Source organism: Anoplophora glabripennis, unplaced genomic scaffold, assembly GCF_000390285.2.
Source record: "Anoplophora glabripennis isolate ALB-LARVAE unplaced genomic scaffold, Agla_2.0 scaffold301, whole genome shotgun sequence".
Taxonomy (NCBI): Eukaryota; Metazoa; Arthropoda; class Insecta; order Coleoptera; family Cerambycidae; genus Anoplophora; species Anoplophora glabripennis.
This window is the reverse complement of record NW_019416435.1, coordinates 37020-59864: the sequence shown is the minus strand read 5'-3', so window position 1 is coordinate 59864 and position 22845 is coordinate 37020. Positions and strand designations below refer to the sequence as shown.

The window sequence follows — 22845 nt, the reverse complement described above, 5'->3', positions numbered from 1 at the left end:
TTTACTTAATTCAGTTGATGAACAAAATATTTATTTGTGTGATTTAATTACTACTGTGCCTATTAAGCAACAAAGATTTTGTGGCTTAGCTGCCCAAGAGTACTTTAATCAGTTGCCATATTTAGATGAGAGCTAATTACATTTTTTTTTACTTACAGTATGGTAAGCTTAATAAAGGTCCTATAAAATTTGTTCCTGATGGAATATTTTTTTAGATCTGCTATGCTCCAATACAAAAACAGTAACAAACCTCCACAAGTTGGAAATATTCTGCAGTTGATTGTGACCCGAAAGGAATTCCTAAGTTCAATATGTTTTGTTTCATTTTTGAAAAATGTTTATTTTTTTCTATTCCTGAGTATGTGCTCTCTAAACTGAATTGTATCCAGCCCAATGCTTAAATACATTTATAAAATAAGTTGTGGTACTTTATTTTCAAATAATAAACGAATACCAGAGGTGCCAAACCTTTAAATTAATTTTTCTCGAAACTAATTATTTTCACCTAGCGGCTTCTTTGCCTGTACCCTTTATATGTATTTAAACAGCACCTTCATGATAACTATAACCAAGTGTGACTGTATCAAAAAAAATTACAACTCTATACCCGATGTCAATAAGTTTACATATTAATCAATCTATTATTTTCATATATAGACATTGGCGGCTCGTGACATTGACAATAGGTGATGCATATTTATTGAGTGACTAAAAAGAAAAAAAAAAGCGCCGCAGGCGAAAATTTTCAAATTTTCAGTCAAACGGCTTTAAATGAATCTGGAAATTTTTAGTTGCATTTGCAATATTACCGAAAAACTGACGTTCACAAGAAGGATTTTTGTTTAGATTTTATAAAAAATAGAAATATTAATTCGGCTTGTGGACTTCTGCGAACATTAACGCACACCGTACATTCATGTAGTTCCAAAGAAGCTTGGTGGTTACAACAGCCTCGTGCGATGTTCCCAAAATCGTTAAATCCTCCTTATTCCACACACCCGACTTTACACTCACAATTAAACACGGCATACAGAAAAGTTTTTTTTAAATAAACACTTCCACATAACCACTTATACTCTGAATATCATTTATTCCGAAACTTCCGTACGTACATTGTCTTTTGACTTCCCCTTTTTTACATATCGAGAAAATAAGGCACAGGTCCCTCGCAAATTAAAAAATTCTTTTTGTCTTCAATTTTCCATCTGGAAAATGGCATTTCTAATAAAATACATACTGGATCATACATAGGAAACATTTCTACAATTATTATACAAAACAAATATTAACTAAGAACCGTTATAATCTTGCACTGGGCGATGTGTATCGTATAAACTGTTTAAAGGCAGGCAATGCCGCGATGGGTGATGATAACGCTGCTTCAATTTCCACGTCACTCGTTCCTCCACGCAGTAGTTTATTCCCGTGTTGGCCGCTTCGTTGCCATGTCAACCGCCGTAAAGAACACTACGAAGGGAAGAGGAATAATATAGACTGATTTCGATCCACGTCACTTGCTTATACTATATGTTGTATGGTACGAGGTTGATGTTCACACTCAACGAAGACAATGTTTTTATAGAAGGCGTTCACTGCGCAACTATTCTTCTTATTTCTGCATGTTAAACAAACAAACACAATACATTTTCAATATAGAATTATGCCTAAATTACAAAATTTATATAAAATTGAAAATAAATTGAAATTGCACAACCAAACGGAAATTTTAGGTGAAGCAGTGCATCACTTGTGTCACCTGGCGAGCCGCCTCTGTATATAGATATTGTTTAAAAATTTTAGTTATACCACTGACTAATGTACATTACACATGTTCAACGTTTGAGTATCTGTTTCAGTTTGACGGCAAATGCTATCAATTTATTATTGTTTATGGATTAGGTATAGTGTTTACGAAGATGCCGACTTTTAGTTTTTATACGGTTTCAACTATTTTCGTAAACATCTTCGTAAACACTATACTTCACACATTTTTTTTTTCAAAATTTGGTTTGTATGAAAAATTTTAAATATATAAACCCCAAGTAATCTAAAATGTTTAGGATTTACTTTTTAAATTTCATTTAATCTAAAACTTAATCATGCGACCAAAGACGTCTCTGTGGAAAATCGGCTCTACTTACTAGTTGTGGGTACATGTTTTAAAACTTATTTGTTTTTAGGAATTTTTTTCTGAAAATATCCTAAGAGAAACATTCTTTATAACTATAATCTTTATACATAACCAGGAGTAAAAGTTATAAATGTTACATTAATTTCAAACGCTCTCCCTTTAAAATTTTAAATAACGAGGCATATCCACAAAGTAAGAGTATTGTTAGTTGGCAACACTGCATTCAAGGCCAAGGTGTTGAGCACAGAATGCGTGCTGCTCATTTCTCTGTCAGTTGAGAACTGGTGTTGAAATGAATCCCACCAGCTGCAAGGTGAGCATCATAATCTGGTTTGTTCTTGCAAAGGTAATGGCGCCGTTCCAGATTTTTCTCAAGCACTTCTAACTAGAAGATGAACAATCAATGCAGTGGCGACATCCATCTTCACTATCAGCTAAAAAATTAAAACCCGTTGCTTCGGCCCGAAAAATCATGGCGACTGTGTTTTGGGACCGTAAAGGAATTCTCCTCACTGACTTTTTGCCCCAGGGGGAAACAATTAATGCTGCATGGTATTGTGAAACTCTCAAAACACTACGGAGGGTGGTACAGAACAAAAGATGGGGAACGTTAATAAAGTGAGTGTGCTTGTTGCATGACAATGCACATCCCCATACAGCCAAAGCCACAAAGCAACTCTTGGATTCGTTAGGTTAGAACATCATCAATCATCCCGCTCACAGTTCTGATCTGGCACCTTCTGATTTTCATCTGTTCTCTTCTCTGTAGGTGTTTATGGGTGGAAAAAAGTTTTCTACCGGCCACGAGGCCTACTTCAGTACCATGAAACAATGGACTGGAGGAGTCGCAGGAGATTTTTTTTACAAAGGTATCAAGAAGCTCATCCTTCGGCTCACAAAGTGCATTGAGGTTGAAGGCGACCATGTCGAAAAATAGTGTTTAATGTGCCTCTCTGAATATGTAAATTTTTCAAATATACTGCCGTTTCGATTTTTAAAAAATTGAGTACTCTTACTTTGTGGATATGTCTCATATTTTAGATTACTTAAAAAACATTCTGTACAACTTGAATCATAATTTTACACATTGAGGAGTTAAAGACATGATTACAAACGATATTCCATTTTAAAGAAAAAATTAACCCCTTTGCCTATTTTTAAAGAAAACATTTCTCTTAGGATTTACTGGATGTTATTTCACTTTTGTTAGTCCATTCTGTGTATTAATATTTTTACACTTACCAAAAATATCTACTGTTTGGATCAAGGCCTTCACTTGTTCTTGTGGATCCGCTATTGTTTTCGACTTAAGAAAAGCGATGTTACCAAAAGCCAATTGAAATTTAAAATTTTCTTGGGTAGCATATTTCTTGAAATATTTTTTTGATATATAATAATTATTTAATTCTATTGCAGCCTCAATTAAAGACAAATTTAAGTTTGTTTTTACTGATTCTATATTTTCAACACATTGGTTAGTGTCAATAAATTCAAATTTTAATATTTTTTCTTTTAATAAGTTTACAAATAACGTTCTATATAATACTCTAGTTTCATTTAGTAAGGCTGATGGCATTATTTCATTTGATGTATTCTCCCAAGTGGTGGTCAATTTCTTTAAGGAATTTTCAAAATCATCAGATAAATTTTTGTAAGTTGTTATGAACCCATCAACTTCAATAACATTCCTCAACCGTAAAATCTTATCGTACCTTAAAGATTCATACATTGGATTTAATGTTTGCCAATTATTTAGAAAATTCTTTATATAGCTGTTAAGATAGAGAGAACTACTTGCAATATCTTTCTTGAATAGCCACATAATGGATATTTCCTCTGAAAAATTTGTTTGTATATATTCTGCTTTTTCTGCAGAACTAAGACATTCATTTAAGTTATTAGAGAATTCCTCAGACCATTTCTGATTGAACAATGTGTACTTAACTTGTGCCTCAATATACCAAGGTAATAATTTTTGCTGACACCAATCTTTATCCCAAAGGATGGTCCAAACATTGTCCATTTTTGGAGAAGCAATTACAGATTCTATTGCTTCGGGTAAAGTCTCCCATTCTCCTAAATTAGCAAAACACTTAAAATAAGAATCATAATAGAAATCTTTCCTCTCTGCTGATACATCAGTTTCTATAAGTTCTGCATATAGTTCTTGAGCAGCTCGCCATTGCCCCTCAGATTCGAATTGTATTGCTTTTTGAACAATATCTTTACAATTCATTTTTTCTAGAAATATTGATCTAACCATATCCCATTCTTCTAACTCCTTATAAAGCCTAAAATATTATATAAATTGTAAAAAAATAAATATGGAAAGTATTAGAGACACATTGCAAATTTAAGACCACATATTAATTTTTATATAGATAATTTATTATTGAGTAGATTCTCATATCTGTCTTTAGAAAAATGTAGAACATTCCGTGTACTTTTATATATGGGGCGTTCCACGCCAAATCGGACGGTTCGAAAAATTTTAATTTTCGATTTCCTTAATTTTTTTACATTTTTTAGTACCCCTCAAAAAAGCCTTTCTGGTAAATTTTCAGATTTTTTTGATTACTTGTTCAAAAGGTATAAAATTTTCAAAAAAACGCTTTTTTTTGTTTTTTGATCATAACTTTCTTAATAATGGTCCAAATTAAAGCTTTTTTTTATAAAAATATTTGTTTTTAGATGGCCTTTACAGATAAAAATACAAAAGAAATATTCAAAGTGTTTTNATATATATATATAAATTAGTATGCATTCTTATTAACTGTCTTGATTAGTTGTATCTAATGAATTTTCATATAGGTACCTTGTATAGATGTAGTTTATTTTATCTACCTATCCCACAATCTAATTAACTTATTAAATATATACATCCATAGTGTTATCTTGATCCAAATTCCTTTTTTTTAATAATTGTGCCATACATTACAAAAAAAAGTTTATACTTATCAAATGTAAAACTAGAAATTTAAGATAAACACTGAAAGCAGTTATTTAAGTGAAACGCTTTGCTAAGATATTTTAGTTAGTTTCGCTGAAACGCATTTGCTACCACAATTTTAATTAGTTGTCAATCTGTTCCAACTGAATTGTTTCACTCAGGTGAGTGTATGTACTTTCTTGGAATTTATTCATTTAGGAATAGTTAGTTCTTATTTGTGGCAAATTAGGACACACTTAGTGTCACCGAGGCCTAACTTAAAATTTTCCTGAATTAACCGCAATTTGTCTCAGTGCACCTATGTGTATGTCAACCATACTGCAACTGAAACCACTCTTCTTCTCCAAGATCCCAGATTCCTCTCAGTTAACACATCGAAAGACTCTAGTGCACATGTTCGTCCTAGTGAACAGCAACTAATTTTCCGTTGCTAACTCCCATATTTTGGTTAACAAACAACATTGAGGCTGCAGAGTACCTCTGCATATTGTATACATTTTAGCAAGTGCTAGTAGTAAAACTTCGTGCTCCAGACCAGTAGCCAATGCATCGGGAATAAACACGAGGCTGCATACCGCATGCAGTAAGTACCTTCCTCCTTATTCTTTATACTTTTAACGGTTATCTTCGTTTCTCAGTAGTAATCTACATAGGGTTCCCGAAAGCTAACCGCTCCACCAGAGAAGTTACCTCGCTTCATTTTTATAGTACCGTCATTATGCATATTCTATTATTTTGTAATGCTGGATTGCAGCAAAAGGATTGCAGATTTATATTGTGTATTTATTGTTACCTTTGCTGAGAATAGAAAATTAAACAAAACAACATAGTTCTATGCACATTATAAAAAATATTTATGTATTGTTTAACTCACTACCAGAAATTGAATTTCTCACTTACTGACTTGGGACAACAAAATATCACTACAAGGAAATAAGTTACTTGTTTTGTGTGGGTAAGATGCTTGGGCTTATGAAGAAAGTAACAATCCTCAGTGTTATTAATATGTGTTTTAATATTAATAATATTTAGATACAGCCTTTTCAATTTTTATTTTAGATAATTATAAGTATATATTTATTTACAAGTTTACTTCTTTTGTAAAACCAATCTCAATTAACATATAAAAGTTTAGAATTAGGGTGATAGTATGCTATAAGTTTAATAATTTTATGTTGATAGTTAAATGTGGATCAATAACACATCCACACAACAAAAAACAAATGTTTTTTTAGTCAGAAGGTCAGACTATGTCTACTATATGTTTTAGGAGTCGCTGAATCCGAATCCGTGATCCATTTAACCCCGTCAAGTCAGGTTTTATCGATAATCCCATATCACCTCATAACTCATACTATCAAGTCTTATTAGACACAACGGTCCTGTAAAGGAAGCTGTGCACCCACAATAACCCCATAATTCTATACATTTAACCTCAAACCTCCTAACCCCATAACCATATATTCCCATAACCCCATAACCATGTTACTCAGTAGTTTAACTGGCTCTTTCATCGGGGGGATATATCAGGACTTTACAAACAGAATATATTTAACCCTATAATCCCCAACCCCATAAATAATGATGGAATTTACTGTTAATTTATCTTGTAATTTGCATCCTCTTGACAGTAATTCTTAATTTAAAAAAAAATATCCGAAAATAAATACTTACTCTGCTAACTTCACCCAATATACAGTTTCTGTATTTTCTTCAGTACCTGCTCCTTTTTTGCTTCCAGATGGTAAGTCATCACAACTAATGAGGTATTCTTCCAAAAGTAAAGTTCCAATAGATAATAAACCACTTTGTTGACAAACGTAGGATATTAATTGTGGTTGACCAAAATGAAATTTGTCTTTATGCCTTAGCAATATATCTAAGAGGGTACTAATTAAGTTTGGATTGAAGTTTGTAGAATTTTGAAAAATATATTGAATACTGTTAAGAATCGAATTCATAAATAAATCATTGTTTCCAATTTTTAGAATGATACCTTTAAAAATCTCTGTTAATAATATTTTTGCCACTTCACCATCATGCTGAAAAAAATATTTGTACAGGCGTTACGAAATAGTCTTTTAGTACAGATTCTTTGGGCAAAAATCATGGAGACTACACAAGGAGCACGAACTCCATGTAAACAAATATCTTACCAAATTAAATATATACCGAAATAGTGGAAGGGAGATAAAGAAAGTGGCAGTTTGAATTAAAAAATTAATCACGCCGTTTTTATGATGTGTTAAAAATTTTAAAATAAATAATGTAGGCTACATTGAATTAAATAAATAAATCAATAAATAATAAAAATATGTCGGTGCACAAAGAACACTATATAGCGACCCTAGCAGTAAAATCTGTAGGTAATTTCTATTATTACATTGACAAATTTTGTCAATTTTCCCGTATGAGTTTCTTGTCTAGTCTCCCTGGCAAAAATGATGGGACTTTCCATGTCATTTTTCATTTGGACAAGTCTTTTTCAAGATACAGGGTGTTATTAATAACAGCACTCTAGAAGTTGAAAAAAAAGATGATTGTCGGGGATTTTCAAGGAAAAGTCGATACAAGATATAATGTCAAGTACAAAATGGTTTTATTGTACTGTTTTCAGTTAGTATTGCAAATTTTTTCAAACGATTTCAATTCAAATTGGTGACTGTAGGTGACGGTAAGCAACGACACCTTATTTTCAAAGGGTTGTATGGCCGAAAGGGTTTCCTATTAAGGAATGGTCTTAGAACAAAAAAATAAACATTTTCTGATATTGTATACTAAAAGCTAAGAAACATCGTTGGGAAATTAAAAAATATTAATAATTATTAATTTAGTGCACACTTAAAAAAAAAGTAAAGTAAAAAGACAAAAAATTTTGCATTAAATTGTTAATAACAATGAAACTTGTTTGAAAAACATACAATGTTCCCTGAGTTATGTATGTTATTGTGAAGCTCTGCACAAAATTTCAAGTTGATTTCTTGAAAACTTTTTGAGTTATGTTTTTGGAGAGTTAGAAGTTGTGCAATTTAACCATTTTCATTTTGGTGAGCCGTCACTGATTTTTTAATACTAATTTGGTTGCTAGACATTATGCATAAATATATTTCTATATATATTAAAGGTACAGTGAAAATTGGTTATAACGACATGGCTTTGTACGACATATTGGATATAACGACGGAATATATGGCCTTAAAACCAATGCACCACTCTTCCGCCCGCCCTGCCGACATCCACGTTTTTGACACCAGTTAGTACGTTTGGGACAAATTATGACTTATTTACGCATACAGTTATATATTATATGAATTAATTACCGCTTCCTATCACGATGTCGAAGAGAAAAGTGTTTAATAAAGAAGAAAAATCACATATAATATAGAGATTAAAAAACGGAAAAACTAATGCAAGCAAGCAAAAGCATGTGGCGTGTCACCCTATGATTTCAACAATTTGGAAGAATAGAAATAAAGCAAAGTCTCTATTTGTAAACAATTCATTGAAAATGACGCGTGCGAGATCTATTGAACACAAAGCAATACATGTACATATTTAAAGACTTGTATTGTAAATTTTTCATTTTTTCTATAAAAATTTTAAATAAAATATGTAATCGCTTATTACGTCTATCGGTTATAACAACTATAAGCAAATGGTCCCTTGAAGGTCGTTATAACCGATTTTCACTGTAGTTTTAATTTTTTATAAATAAACCACAAAATAAATTTGTATACGAACGAGAAATTAAAAGAAATAAATATACGAAAAAATAATACCTTTAAATCATATATCTTAAATTATATCTTAAAAAAAACAAGTTAATAATAAAAAATCTTTTTTTCCAATTGCACTTTAACACTTTTTATCTTCAAAAAAAAAGTTGTCCAAATGAAAAATAGCATAAGGAAAGTTTTTTGATAACATCCTCTAGATGACACTCCAGGGCTATCAGAAATTTTTGTCATGGTTCTAGCATCGATGTCACGTAACTGCATTTATAATGCACGGTTTTATTCTCACAATAATATTACAGTTTAAACAGACATGAGTGGACAAAAAACACTGATTCATTTTGCTTTATTTTTTCTTATTAAACAAAAGTAACCCACCTTTATCTGGGACTACAAACTCATAGGCTTGTGGTGGCCATAAAACATTCATCATTATTTTTTGTCATGACAAATTAAAATAGATATACTCGACGGCCAAAATTATAGATAGTGATTCATCTCTAGCTCTTGGACTAGTAAGGGGGATGAAGCGTGCCGGGAACGAAAATCCATTGGCGTGTCTGCGTAAAAGGCAACAAGATATAGAAAATATTGAAAAAACATAATAAAACATAACATCTAATATTTTTACGGTTTGCTATAACCGGCATTTTGATCAATTTTAATTATTACAGCATTTTAAAACGTCCCAGTTGTGTTTTTTAATTTATAAATTTATTATAGCCATGGAATTAGACCCCTCGTCTACGCTTATGCTATGAGGTTTCTCAGGTCGGGCAAATCAAGTCCGTTTACACCCACTAAAAAAGCATTTCCCTATTCCCTACCAAGTGCAAAAGACAGAGATAAAATATAGATCGGTTCAGTGTAACTCAGTCTATACACGATTATAGATTCTACCGATGTGCATGGCGAGCGGCACAAAGATAAATAATATTGCACCGTATAGAAATAATTTTATATTTTATAAGCATTATGGTAATAGTGTTTTTATATTATGTATTAGTCACTCTTTATAATTTCGGCCGCCGAGTATAGATAAATATTAACGATATTATTTACCCAAAATAAAATCTCGGTAATCAATACCAATATGTACTAATTACCAAATTAACAACAAAATTAACAAGTCTACATTTTTAAAACAAATCTTCCCTAATAGTAATTCTAGAGAAAAATTTTCATTAATCATCAAAAAAAAAATTAATTGTACTGAAGTATGAGGTTATATTACTTTTCAAAAGTAAGTATTATTATTATATTTCTTATATATGAGAAGCTCAATCGATCATTTATTAAATGAATATTAAAAATATTCAAAATAGAATAATTTATTTAAATGATAGGTACTTCAAAAGGAAATAACTGGTTTCACTTTTCCAGTATTATATTACTTAAATTCTATATAAAAAAACTTACCAAGGACAGCATTTGCAATGGTTCCAAAACTGAAGACAGTAAAATTTGAATATCAGGAAAATCACCTTTTCTATAGCTTCGATAAATAGTAACTTTCTTTTCCCTTTCTCTGGCCAAATCCTTTCTTTTTTCTACCTTTTTGATTTGTTTTTTTATCTCATGATGTGCAGAAATAATAGATATTTTAGATTTATCCTTTAAGAACCTTCTCTTTGGCAAGCGATATTTTTGTGACAGAATTAGATCATTGGGATTTTTTATAGAACTTTCCGTATCGGTAATGCTAACAGAAAGAGAACTATCTAAGTTTGTGTACTTTGAAAATTCCTGTTCCTTCAAGCTCAGAGTTGGGGAAAATGATAAATTAGCCTGTGTCTCCTTAAGTTGGAACAAATTTGAATTATCATAAAAATCACTGTTTTCAGTATTAGCAAGAGTTTCTGCAAATAAAGGGACAACTGATGGGTGTTGCAATCGCCAATTCAGTTGAAGTCGATAATCCTCAAAATTACAATCTTCTAATGGATGCTCAAATATCACAGTGTTATATTCATCTCTTGTATTTAATACCGTAATAAGAAAATAGTTTACATAGCTTATGAAATAGTCTTCCATTTTGGCTTTATAAAGATTTGAAAGCAAGTAAGAAAATCTATCCACTACAGTGTTAGGTAAATCCGAATTTTCTTTCCAGAAATTGATAATTTTTTCCTTATTATCAGCATCTTCGTCTACCAGACCAAAAATAAGTATTTCTTTACAAATGTCCGATATATCTTTATTCTCTTTATACACTGCAATAGCTATGTCATAAATGCAATTACGGTATAACGTATTTGGATTGGTAACATTCCTTCCAAGAGTTTTAATTATATTTGGATAATTTTGATAACTCATAAATATACCCAAACATGTCTTAATAATTCTTAGTGTAATTATTTGTATTTCTAAATTAGCATGTTCTAAGAGATTACTCCATTCAACAATTTTAAAATCACTTATTTCCTCGAAAATATCCAGTGACATTTCAACTCTTCGAAATATAATTTTCAAATGTACAATTTTTTGAGCATCTGGAAACTGGTTAAGTGAACTAATCAATTTAGATATATGATACACATTTACTAATTGAGGGAAATGTATGGCAACACCTAAAATAAAAGCAATAATTTACGTAATATTTATCATATCCATAAAAATCTATTGATTTGATTGGTGTCATTATTATTTTTTTATAAGCAGACAGCATTTCCCAATATAGATTGTTGCAAAATTCCAATAAAATTATACAGATGACTTTCTGGCTAAAAATAAGAAAGTTCACAAATATTTTGTTCTTGAAACAGATAATGATAAAATATAACCATTTATTTAGTTATTTTCAACTATTGCATTGACGTGAGTAGTCCTATTTGCTTGTTAATTAAATTAGCACACTTGAAACCACATTATTACAGTTTTATTTAAAGCTAGCCAAGAAACCACATAAACAAATGTAAATAAATTTTTAGTTACATTTTGCTAAATACTACCCAAAGGGTTAAAGATACATGGTCAAAAAGTTTATCCTTGACTGAAGAGCAGTATTTTTTTTTTTTAAAAACTTTACGAGATGATTTATGGTTTAAAAATTATTTTAAAGGGTAATTTACACATTCTGATGGATTTTAAAAAAGTGTTGAATACACCAAATGCAAATGGATTACTTACCTAAAAAAAAGGAAATGAAATAAAAAATAAAACTATCTCAAAAACAAAGTATTTGTGATTTGTTATGTTTGTGTTCATATTAACTTGTTTTCTTATTTATGAATAAAAAACTACAAGTAGAATTGTATTGGTGGCATATTGCAACAACTTGTAACGTTCAAAGTTTGTCATTACAATGAATCAATTAAATAGAGAATATTTAAATTGGCTGCAATAATGTTGGAATAACAAGAATTTAAAGAAGAAAATATCTTTCTCTAGAAAATTTTAAGATTAATTTAATATGGTTTTAGTGTGTCTGATGCAGAATGTAATTTATTATTTAAAATATACCCCCACAGTTCTGAAGTCCATGAATCTTAAATTACTATGAATGTTGTATTTCAGAGATATAAACCAAACCCACTTTGTTATTTTTAATAGAATATCTTGTATATTGTTACATCTACTATACATATTATTTACTATATTACACATTATATCTGTTAGAGTTTAATGAGACTATTTCTATTACATTGACAATTTATTGATGAATAAGTTGACGAAGTTCTTCATGAATTAATTCACGAATTTATTGATAAACAGTGTGGTTTTACAGTGCTGCAGACTTTGTCAAGTTTTTTGACGCATGAATCACCTTTCCACTCATAATTGTAGTGATACAACAGCGGTACCATTCTGACACATATTATATAAATATTAGTGTTTGTAAGTAACAAATCAGTAAAAACAATGCAAAACTAGTACGACGCCTCACAATTATTTACATATTCCAATAACATAACCTCATTACTGATCTGAGGCTGGAAATCTGTTGGGTTGGTACTTCCGAACTTCAGGAAGAAATTGACGAAAATTAGAACATGCTCTAATTCGTCAAGAACTTGACAGCAGATTTGGTACATTACACATGTCCAATTTCTTGATGAAGCGACTTCATGAATTAATTGATCAATAAATTTTCAATAATAATACTTTTATTTTTACCACTGACAAGTTTTATTTTGCTGCACACCGAAAGCAACCCTCAAGTGGTGACCAAGATGTGATTGTTTCACCCGACATGATTGTTTCAACCGATGTGATTGTTTCAACTGACGTGATCATTCAATCGTCATTCAGTGAAAGTACGCAATTTTTTTGTGAAATTAGAGCTTAAAATGGGTCACTTGCGGACATGTGTACTCACACAATAAAGAAGTAAATTGTCTAGTTTTATTGAAAAATCTGTTTTATTTTGTATAGAATGTTTCTTATAATCTTTGTTTCTTTTTGTAGAACACTTTTTGATTTGATATTTTTGTTTAATAGGAAGTTTCTTTTATATGTACTATATAATAAAATTATTTAAATGGTAGTAACTTGTATATATACATATTATATATTTTTTTTAAGGGAGCAAGCAAATATTTGCTTCAGGTGCTAGCCCTGTGTATCTCTAAAATACAACATTCACTTGGTTTGAAATCAGAAAAATAATTCCTGAAATTTTAGTAGTCGCAATATTTCCTGAAATACTAAAGTAAAAGTGATACGAAGATATAATGTTAGTTGAATAACCCTGTACAAAGTAAATCAACTTAATTATTTTTTTTTTTCTTCGACTGAATGAACATTTATAATTTCTAAAAAGATTAAAATTACATTTTGTTATATGTGGATGAAAATATGTAGGTAAACATTTTCTTACCTTCTAAGCAATGCACATATTTATTAAAATCACCAATAGATTTTAAATCCCTATCTACTTTTTCAGCATATAGCCCATTCAAATATTTGAGCATAAGTCCAATTGTTTCTGCACAGGATTTGTAAGTAGACTTCTTAGAAGAATTAAGTTTTTTTAATAAAACTGTAATAAAACCTTCTGTTTTATTATCTTGCCATGGTTCTAGTTTATTAACAAGAAAAATTGATGACAAATGAATTCCGATTTCACATTTACTTTCAGATGACAAAATCTCAAGCAGCTTAATGCTAGGTACTTCAATATGAGTTTTCCAAGACTCCACAATTAATTTTATCAGGTCTAAATTATATTTGAATACATCTGTTCTTTCACTATTTATATTTGTTATTAAGAATAATAACATTTCAGTAGCAAGCTTACATTCCCTTTCATTGGGTTTTAATATATTTGATGACCATTTAGCCAAAATGCAAACCTAAAATAAATATATTTCCAATATGTATCATAGAGTAAAAAAGAAATACTTACAACATCGATTACGAAATAGTTCAAATTGTCTCCAGCACATTTATCAACAACAAATTGTAGCAGTGGTTCCAAAAACCATTGGGAATAACTATTGAAAATATGAATCATATTGTCTATAACTTTTACCAAAAACAATTTTATATTTTTATGATTGTCATTAGCCAATAGGATAGTACGTATACCTGAAAGCAATATAACCAAAGTAGTAAATTTAATAAAGCAATACATTTTCATTTGCACTAATCCAAGTTCAACCAATTTTTACTCTTTGAACCACAAGATTGCTCTGAATTTTGCACAAGGGCTTCTTTCCTGTTCTTTTTTTTTAATTTTTTCGACTATTTCGGATTTTAATGAAGTAGACAAGTTAAATATTACATTTATTTTATTAATAATAAAAAAAAATAATACAATATGTATTATTAAGCAACAAATTGGCAATAATAAAAAATATACTAATACTAAATGTAATAATAAATAAATATATAGTATAATTATTTTTTGTGTAAGCAAGGCAATAAAAATGCAGGTTTCTTCACATCCCTTTTACTTCACGTTTGCTCATTAATTATGTCCAATCATAGAGGATGTGAAGTAATTGAATCAGTAAAGCATTTATGAACACAAAATATGACATCTAAAAAGTGACACTTCAACGATTTTACAAAAATGTGACCGTGTAGCATCATTGAAACATTTATGAATGTAAAATAATGTGACATTTAAAAATGACACTTTTCATCCAGAACAATCCGCGATAATTTTTAAGATGAAAGCACACCAAGCGGCGAATGCAGTAAGCTCCGAGACAAGGTAATTTTGACATTGCCGTTCGTGTTTACACATTCATTTGAACAACATTTGTCTTATTTGCCATTATTATTAGTAATTTTGTTATCAAATCAGAAATTTATATTATGTCTGCAAACTAGTGCCCTTACTTACTAACAACCCTTATGAAATAAAAATCGGCAATAATATTTTGAAAATTTCTTCAATGGTTTGATGAAAACTTAATTCTGGATTTTTCTTGGACCATGAAGAACAACCTTGAACTGAACAACAATAGTTTGACAGTTTCTTCTTTCTATCCATAATTGCTGAAATTTTCCTCATGCTATTTTCTTAAAATAACAGTGGTCAAAAAACGAACACTAAACACAGTTTTAAATAAAATACAAAACGAAATGTCACACACAGAAGAAATGTTTACCTTGTTTCGCTAGTATCACTTGTCACCGCCAGAGGGCGAGCTCTTAGCTGCATTCGCGAATAGTCAGAAATAATATACCAGTCAAATTTGATTTTTGGAGTGATCGATAGATGGCAGGTTGGTAAATGGATTTTAACAGAATATCACTGCAATGGTTCACACTTTGTGTTGATATACTTCCAGATACATGAATTTTGGCAAGTGGACACCCTTAACACCACTGTGCAAAATTTAAGGGCCCTACATACTACACTGCTCATTGAGCTTGCTAAACTGAGAGCATACATAAACGAAGCCACTTGTGCGGTACATTTATCTACAATGACTGATAATGTGGATGCATTTCTAGTGCGTGCATAGCTCAGATCGGTGCAGGCAGACTGTGTGTGTAGGGTCCAGAAAAGAAATTTATGGTTCATTTCTCAGTATCTTATGCCTCAATGAGTTAAATCAATATTCACTACATATGTACATGTAAATAATGGGAATTAAATTTGATGTCAGCATTCAAGAGAGTGAAATTAATACATTCGATGGTTTTTATGTTTAAGAAATTAATAAAATTACTAGTAAAGCAAAATTATATGTTAATAATTGACTTCCTTATGCTTAGTTTCATTATCTACCAGTATTTATCAAACCTTTTATATCCATACAAAGCAACAAGACGTTAAAAATTACACTGGTTGAAAAATATTTATGTATATAGTTATTTTATTAATTATTATTCAACTTAGGTTTACACAGACTGGATAATCCACCACACTGTTGCAACAAATGAAATATCAAATATAGATACAATAAAAATACTGACATAAACAGAGTTGACTCTCAGCTGTCAAAAATATCTTGACGTAGCAAATTTTAGATGCAATATTATCACTTCCATTTGATTTTGTTGAAATTATTTTATTTGTACATTTCATAATATTTTTACAGTCCAAAATAACAATTAGTCATTAGAGCCATCACATTATTTTCTGTATATAGTAAATACTGAATTTTAAACTCCTAAACTATGTATTATAGTTTTACCATAAAAAAATTTTAGATACTGAAGTTTAAATATTTTTTAAAACTAAGACTTCTTTTATTACTGTTATAGTTGTTTTACAACTTACCCTTCATCCAGTTTGGTAATGTAGCTTCTTCATCATCTAAATTTGGCAAATCATTTATGCCAGTATCAAAAATGTGTTGTATCAATCCACAAATAGTCGCCATGCATTCGTGATTATTGATTTCTACGGCATCAAGTTGAATTTCATTTTGGTAATGAAGGGAATCATTACCGGATTGTTCATTATGTATTTTCTCATTTCTTAGAGTAGTGTTAGTGAAATCGAAATTTGTTACATCTTCGCTCAACGAACTGCTGAATAATTTTTGTGATTCAATATATTTCAATGATTTACTTTTATATTCATCCTGCCTCTGCTGTGCCCTTAGTTCATCTCTTATATTAATAATTACTTTTCTTTGAGAAGGAATGGTGTCAAATAAAATCGGAAACTGATAAGCAATGCTAGTATCTACAATACCGCTCCATAAAATTTCTTTGTCGTTTTCATAGCGTGCAAATAATTTTTCATAAAATTGTGGTGATTTTACCGAGTTGCTTATTATGGATGCTAAAGCATTATAAGCATGGCACTTATATAATCTAAGCATCTCATTGGTCGCAGCAGAATGCTTTTTAAAAGCCTCTAAACTGAATTTAAGAAACAAAATCGGCAACTTTTGGTTATTTGCAGCATTTGATATTGAACAATCAGTTCGCTGAGCAGTTCCTATGGGTATTCTTAAAAATAATACTTCAATGAGTACAAAATTAAGTATATTTGTTTCCAAATCATCAGTATTCCTCAATGTGGCAATAATATCATTTATAAATTCTTCGAAAAATCTTTCAAAAGCAGACATATGGCAAGTTTGAAACAAAGGAGGTATTATACTCTTTATAATCTTATATCTACTTTGAAAATTTGTTTCTGTATCTTTTGATACCTCATAAATTGTTCTCAAAGAGATCTCTTGTGTATGGACACCAACGTTTCTAATAAATTGATTCAATAATGTTGCTACATCTAGATCAGTAGTTAATTTTCCATACAATGTAACAAGAAGCTTTAAAATTGTATTGGATTTTAAAACAGGTATACTATTTAGCATTTTGTCAAATGAAAAATTTATGTTGGTCGTTTCGATGGAGATGATCTTATCACATAAACCTAACAGTGCACTTTCTAAATCAGTCCTGTAATGGAAATTAATAAATAATAATTAATTAACTGCAAATATAAATATTACTCACCCTGACTGAAGGTTATTGTTATCATCTACTGTGTTTACCAATAAATTAAATATTTGTAATTTGCTATTCAAATCCTGTTCTTGCTTCAGCAGTTTAATCAACCAATTGTTAAGTTGGCCAACATCGTGAAATTTACAGATCACAATAAATAATTTGATATATTCAAGTCCTAACTGAGTATATTCTGTTTTTGAATTAAATAAATGCTCAAAAGTGTTCCATTTACTCAATAACTCCTTCGACATATCTTCATAGTAATGTTCGTAGTTTTTGTTTTTAATAATATAAACTAAAATAAATATCACTAGTTCAACTGTCAGTATTAAATTTCCAGCTTCTATTGACACTTTCAAAAAAGTGTCAAAATTCTTTAAAATGACAGGTATGACAACTCCTCCGAATGTGTTCAAGAGAAAAATGCCAAATTTAATTTCCCTGTTAAACTCCATACTTTGAACTGAGTAAGATCGATGTAAATGATTTATAAGGTCTTTAAGTTCATCCATATTTGTCAATGACAATTCAAAAATGGAGCAGCAATATTCAACTGTAGTTTCTTGAAAATCATTTATAAATAGCTCGTTGTCATCATTCAGAGTACCATAAAAGCTCAGCATGAGTTTATTAATTAGACCTTTCACATATTTTTCGATTTTCAGGCACTTATTAATATTTGTGGAATTTAATAATAGGAGTCCATTCATAATATTTCTTTGAAGAAGAGTAACATTTCTCTTTAAATCTATATTTGAAGTGTAATTTTGTTCGACAAAATCAGACAGCATTTCAACTAATACAGAAATATTATCTCCCGATATTTTTCTTGGAAGATTATTTAACAAGATTTTTAACATTTCCAAATATTTTGGTTGTGACACTCTATCATCTAAGCCCAATTGTTGAGGATAAAATATGGTATTCAAAATAAGTTCCCAAATTTCTTTATTCCACAATACACTGGATTTTTTTAATAAAATTTCATCGGAAAGTACTGCATTAAAAACTTTTAATATCGATAGAAGACATGCACACTTTTGCTTTTTAAATTGTTCCATATCAAGAGTTGTAAATGTCCACGTTTTATGTTCTATGAGGTTTAATGCTTCTGCCATATCAGCTTTTTGCAAATGTTTAAGAAAGTAGTTGACAGCAGTAAATGTTTTATTATTTTTAAAATTAATATCACATAAATTATTCTTTATAACAAAGTTGTAGCCATCTAGTGCACAACAAAAACCTTGCATCCATTTCAACAAAACAGAACAATCTTCTGAGTGGGAAATTCCTCTAAGTGTTGGATTTGTTTCTAAGGAATTCTCATAAATGCTATTAATAAAATCAGAATTGAAAATTTCATTAACAAAAGCTTTTAAATTTACTTTCTTGTTTGATGTTAAAGGAGCAACAGCAATAAATAAATCCATACTAGCTCTTCTACAGTGCATGCTATTATTTCCAGTTTGCTTGAGTAACCAAACAGCAAGATCTTTTAAAGTATCTCCACTTACATCACTTGGAACCCTGCGTTTATCATTACTTACTCTAAAAATGTGTGCTTTTTCTATTAGAACTCTTTCCAAATGACTAAGAGCATTATTAATCTGCATTGTAGTGTTCCCATCTTCAAATAAATTATTTTCGGTGAGAGACAAGCTGTTGATGAATATATGTAGAATTTCAAACCAAAAAATATTGATAAGGGAATCTTCCTCTCTCATTTCTCTGTAAATATTATTAAAAATTAATGCAGCTCCTAATTTTTTTAAAGGATCAGTATGACTGCTGAAGAATCTCATCTTTTTTATTAAAATCTTAATATTGATTGGATCTACAGAAAGAACTTCTTCACTCATTTGCTTTATAGTCCATTTTACAAATTCTTTAATGCATTTACCAGAGAAGTCCCTTAAGCAAGAATTGGTAGGATGAGTAATACTTTCCTACAAAATTAAGCAAAACTGTAGGTTTTCAATCTTTCTTTAATTTGTTGTAATGAAATTGTTGATATACAGATGTGTACAGTGTAAGTGCCATATGTTTTCTAGGTAGGTCTTGAATCTAAGTGTTTTTGAGAAAAAGAAACAGGTTATACAGAACTTTGGGGTTCAAAATCAAAGTTTGGGAAATAAAATAGTAATACAGTAACAACTCACTGTTTTCTTTTAAACATAATAATAATAATTTACTTCTCCATATATCAACACATTTTCTATTGTTTTTACTGTTTTCTAATTAATGTTCTCATTGCAAATTGTTGATACACAGTAGTTGATGTTCAATTGTTGCCATTAGCTGTCAGTTGATTACAAAGTGATTGTTAGTTATATCTTTTGGTTACATATATTAGGATTATTAAGGTAATTATATCCCAAACACAGAGTTCAAGTAGAAAACTTTCAAGCAAGTGTCATATCTGTGTCACATAGTTTCGACAACTGGCAACGTCATACAGATCGCAGCTGTGTGTGAGAAAGAGATCGATGGAAACTTATATTTACGGTGCATAAGGTTAAGTTAGGTTAGATTAGATTAGGTTAGTGTTAAATATAGTGGATGCATTACAATCGTTTGGTAAGTTTTAAAAAAATTTTGCAGGAATCGTCATTATTATTTGATTTATTATATTAGTTCCTTTAAACGAAAACCGCAAATTGAAATGAAAGGTTTTACTTCAAAATTTTGTAGAATGTTAGCACGTGAGTAAATTAATGTTTCTTCAATGTACGACATTGCTGCGTTCCATTTATGTGAATAATCATACGAAAAATTTAAAAGTTTGAGTATTAATATCTTTAATCCTTTCCAGATTGTTATATATAATATAACGTATTTCTATACAAATTAGTCTTGCTTAAAGTTTGGGCAGTTACTCGAATGGTGTTATTTAACTACAGCAACATTTTCATCGTAACGACAACATTTTTCAAGGCGGCGCCATTAAGCCTATGTTAAACATAGTCAACTTTGATTAAGCATAACTCAGAAACTATGTGGTAAAATATGCTGAAATTTTGCAAAATGATCTATCAGGTGTAATATTTACAATTATTATTGTATCCCTACCATGTCTAATGAGTGCAAGAGTTGACAGTAGCAGATTATCTGCACAGACAGAATTTCAGTACTTAATTGATTTTTAAAAGCATCACAATAATTTTATCAACAACATTCTACTCAGTTGGGTTTTGTTTAATAAGTGATTAAATTTTTGATTTTCATAATATTTATTGCCTGATGATAATACGCATCAGATTATGCATTTTTAAAACAAATTTTCTATTACCATGTAGCAACAAATAATTTATTTGGACAATTTATTCTGCTCAACAAATTATTTAAGTGGGCCATTTATTCTTCGTGATTAATGAGACAAAACTATTTGAAATTTTTAATTACTAATCCATTGAGTATTTGCATACATACTGGATGGGTAGAAATAAATAATATCGCAGGCCCAATGCCTAAATATGAATCCTTTAGACTTTTATTTGTAGCATGTATGAAACACTTAGATTTATAGAGTATGTGTTTCTCAGTTTCATTTAATGCAAACTTATACTGCAAATGTACCTATATCACATAAATATTTGTGTGATATATTTTGCGGTATTCTGTTGCACATTGAACATATGACACTTATACCGCAGACACCCTGAATATCTATTTTTTAACAAAATTAAAAGACATATCAGTAAAAATCAATTAATTTTATAGTGAAATTTCAATACAGGTAATTTTTTTCCAAATATTACTAAATTAATAATTAATTTTTCAACAAAATTAATGTGAATTAAATATTTTTTTACATTCATAGTGAAGCATTGAAGGATAAAGAAATTTCTACTAAATACATAAAAGATGGATCATTTTTCATTTCTCACCATCAGCATTTCGTAAACTGTAATCAATGTAAAGTAGATTAAATGGAAAATTGTGTTCCATCACTCATTAAGGAAAAACAAAGATATTCAAGACTGATTGAGAATTTTGATACACAAATAGAAAACAAAAATTTGGGATCACATAAGGGCATACAAGTAGAGTTGAAAGACAAAACAAAATTTATAGGTCCATAATTTTAAAATATCTGTAGACCCAATAAATTTTCATTTTTTATTTTTCCCAAAAAAAACTATATTTTTAAGAGTTTAAGTTTATCAATAATCTAGTATAGTGCCCATAAAAAAAATTCAGCATATCTCCAAAAATAGCCACTTATAAATTGAAATAAATGAAAAATGTTTCACCTTATAACGGGTGGGGCAAAAGTCCCGCTACCATTTTGATTGCGCGCCATCTTGGTTATGTGACGTTTAGCTCAGTTTAGCTTTAACCATTGTGTTGTGTAGATGTCCAAATTTTATAATGGATAAATATACGGCAAGGATAAGAATGGGAAGATAGTGGCAGGAGAAAACGAAATATTGAACAGGTGGAAAGAATATTTTGAAGAATTATTAAATGGAGATGAAACCGATGATACGGAAAGAGAAGAAAATAATAGCAACATAGATGGAGACAATATGGTGCCAGCGCCAAGTAAAGAGGAAATTAAAGATACTGTCAAAATTGAAAAATAATAAGAGTCCAGGAAGTGACAAATTAACAGCCGAACTATTTAAATATGGAGGACATGAACTAGCAGACCAATTACAGAAACTACTAGAAAGATGTTGGGTAAAGGAAGAACTGCCAAAGGAATGGACGGAAGCAGAAATTTGCCCTATCCATAAAAAAGGGAATAGAGGGGAATGCCAAAACTACAGAGGAATAGCATTGCTGAATGTAGCATATAAAATACTGGCCACTTGTATAAAAAACAAGTTGGTAAAGGAAGCGGAGGATAAAATTGGTGAATATCAGTGCGGGTTTAGACAAGGAAGAAGTACAGTAGACCAAGTTTTCACTCTGCGAGAAATTCAGGCTGAAAGCTTCGAATACGGTAAGCCAACAGTAGTTCTGTTTGTAGATTACCAACAAGCTTATGACAAAATAAAAAGAAGTGAGCTATATAAGGTCTTAGAGGAATTAGAAATCAGCAAGAAGATAAGGAACATGGTACGCCTAACATTGAAAAAGACAGAGAATAAAGTAAAAGTAAACAATAGATGCACGGAAGAGTTCGAAGTTAAAAACGGCGTCAGACAAGGGGATCC

General features: G+C 30.2%; 1 protein-coding gene across 1 annotated transcript in view; it reads right to left on the bottom strand.

Annotated features, from left to right (window-relative positions):
- Window positions 1-22845, bottom strand: part of LOC108909059 (DNA-dependent protein kinase catalytic subunit) — a 61724-nt gene that overhangs the window by 13039 nt on the left and 25840 nt on the right. Inside the window, exons 8-14 of the mRNA XM_018713288.1 lie at window positions 17690-19629; window positions 16497-17632; window positions 14163-14344; window positions 13635-14109; window positions 10235-11385; window positions 6756-7123; window positions 3374-4422 (exon numbers count right to left, since the gene is read on the bottom strand). Of these exons, the coding sequence (XP_018568804.1) occupies window positions 3374-4422; window positions 6756-7123; window positions 10235-11385; window positions 13635-14109; window positions 14163-14344; window positions 16497-17632; window positions 17690-19629 (6301 nt within the window). The remainder of the gene's footprint in view (window positions 1-3373; window positions 4423-6755; window positions 7124-10234; window positions 11386-13634; window positions 14110-14162; window positions 14345-16496; window positions 17633-17689; window positions 19630-22845) is intronic.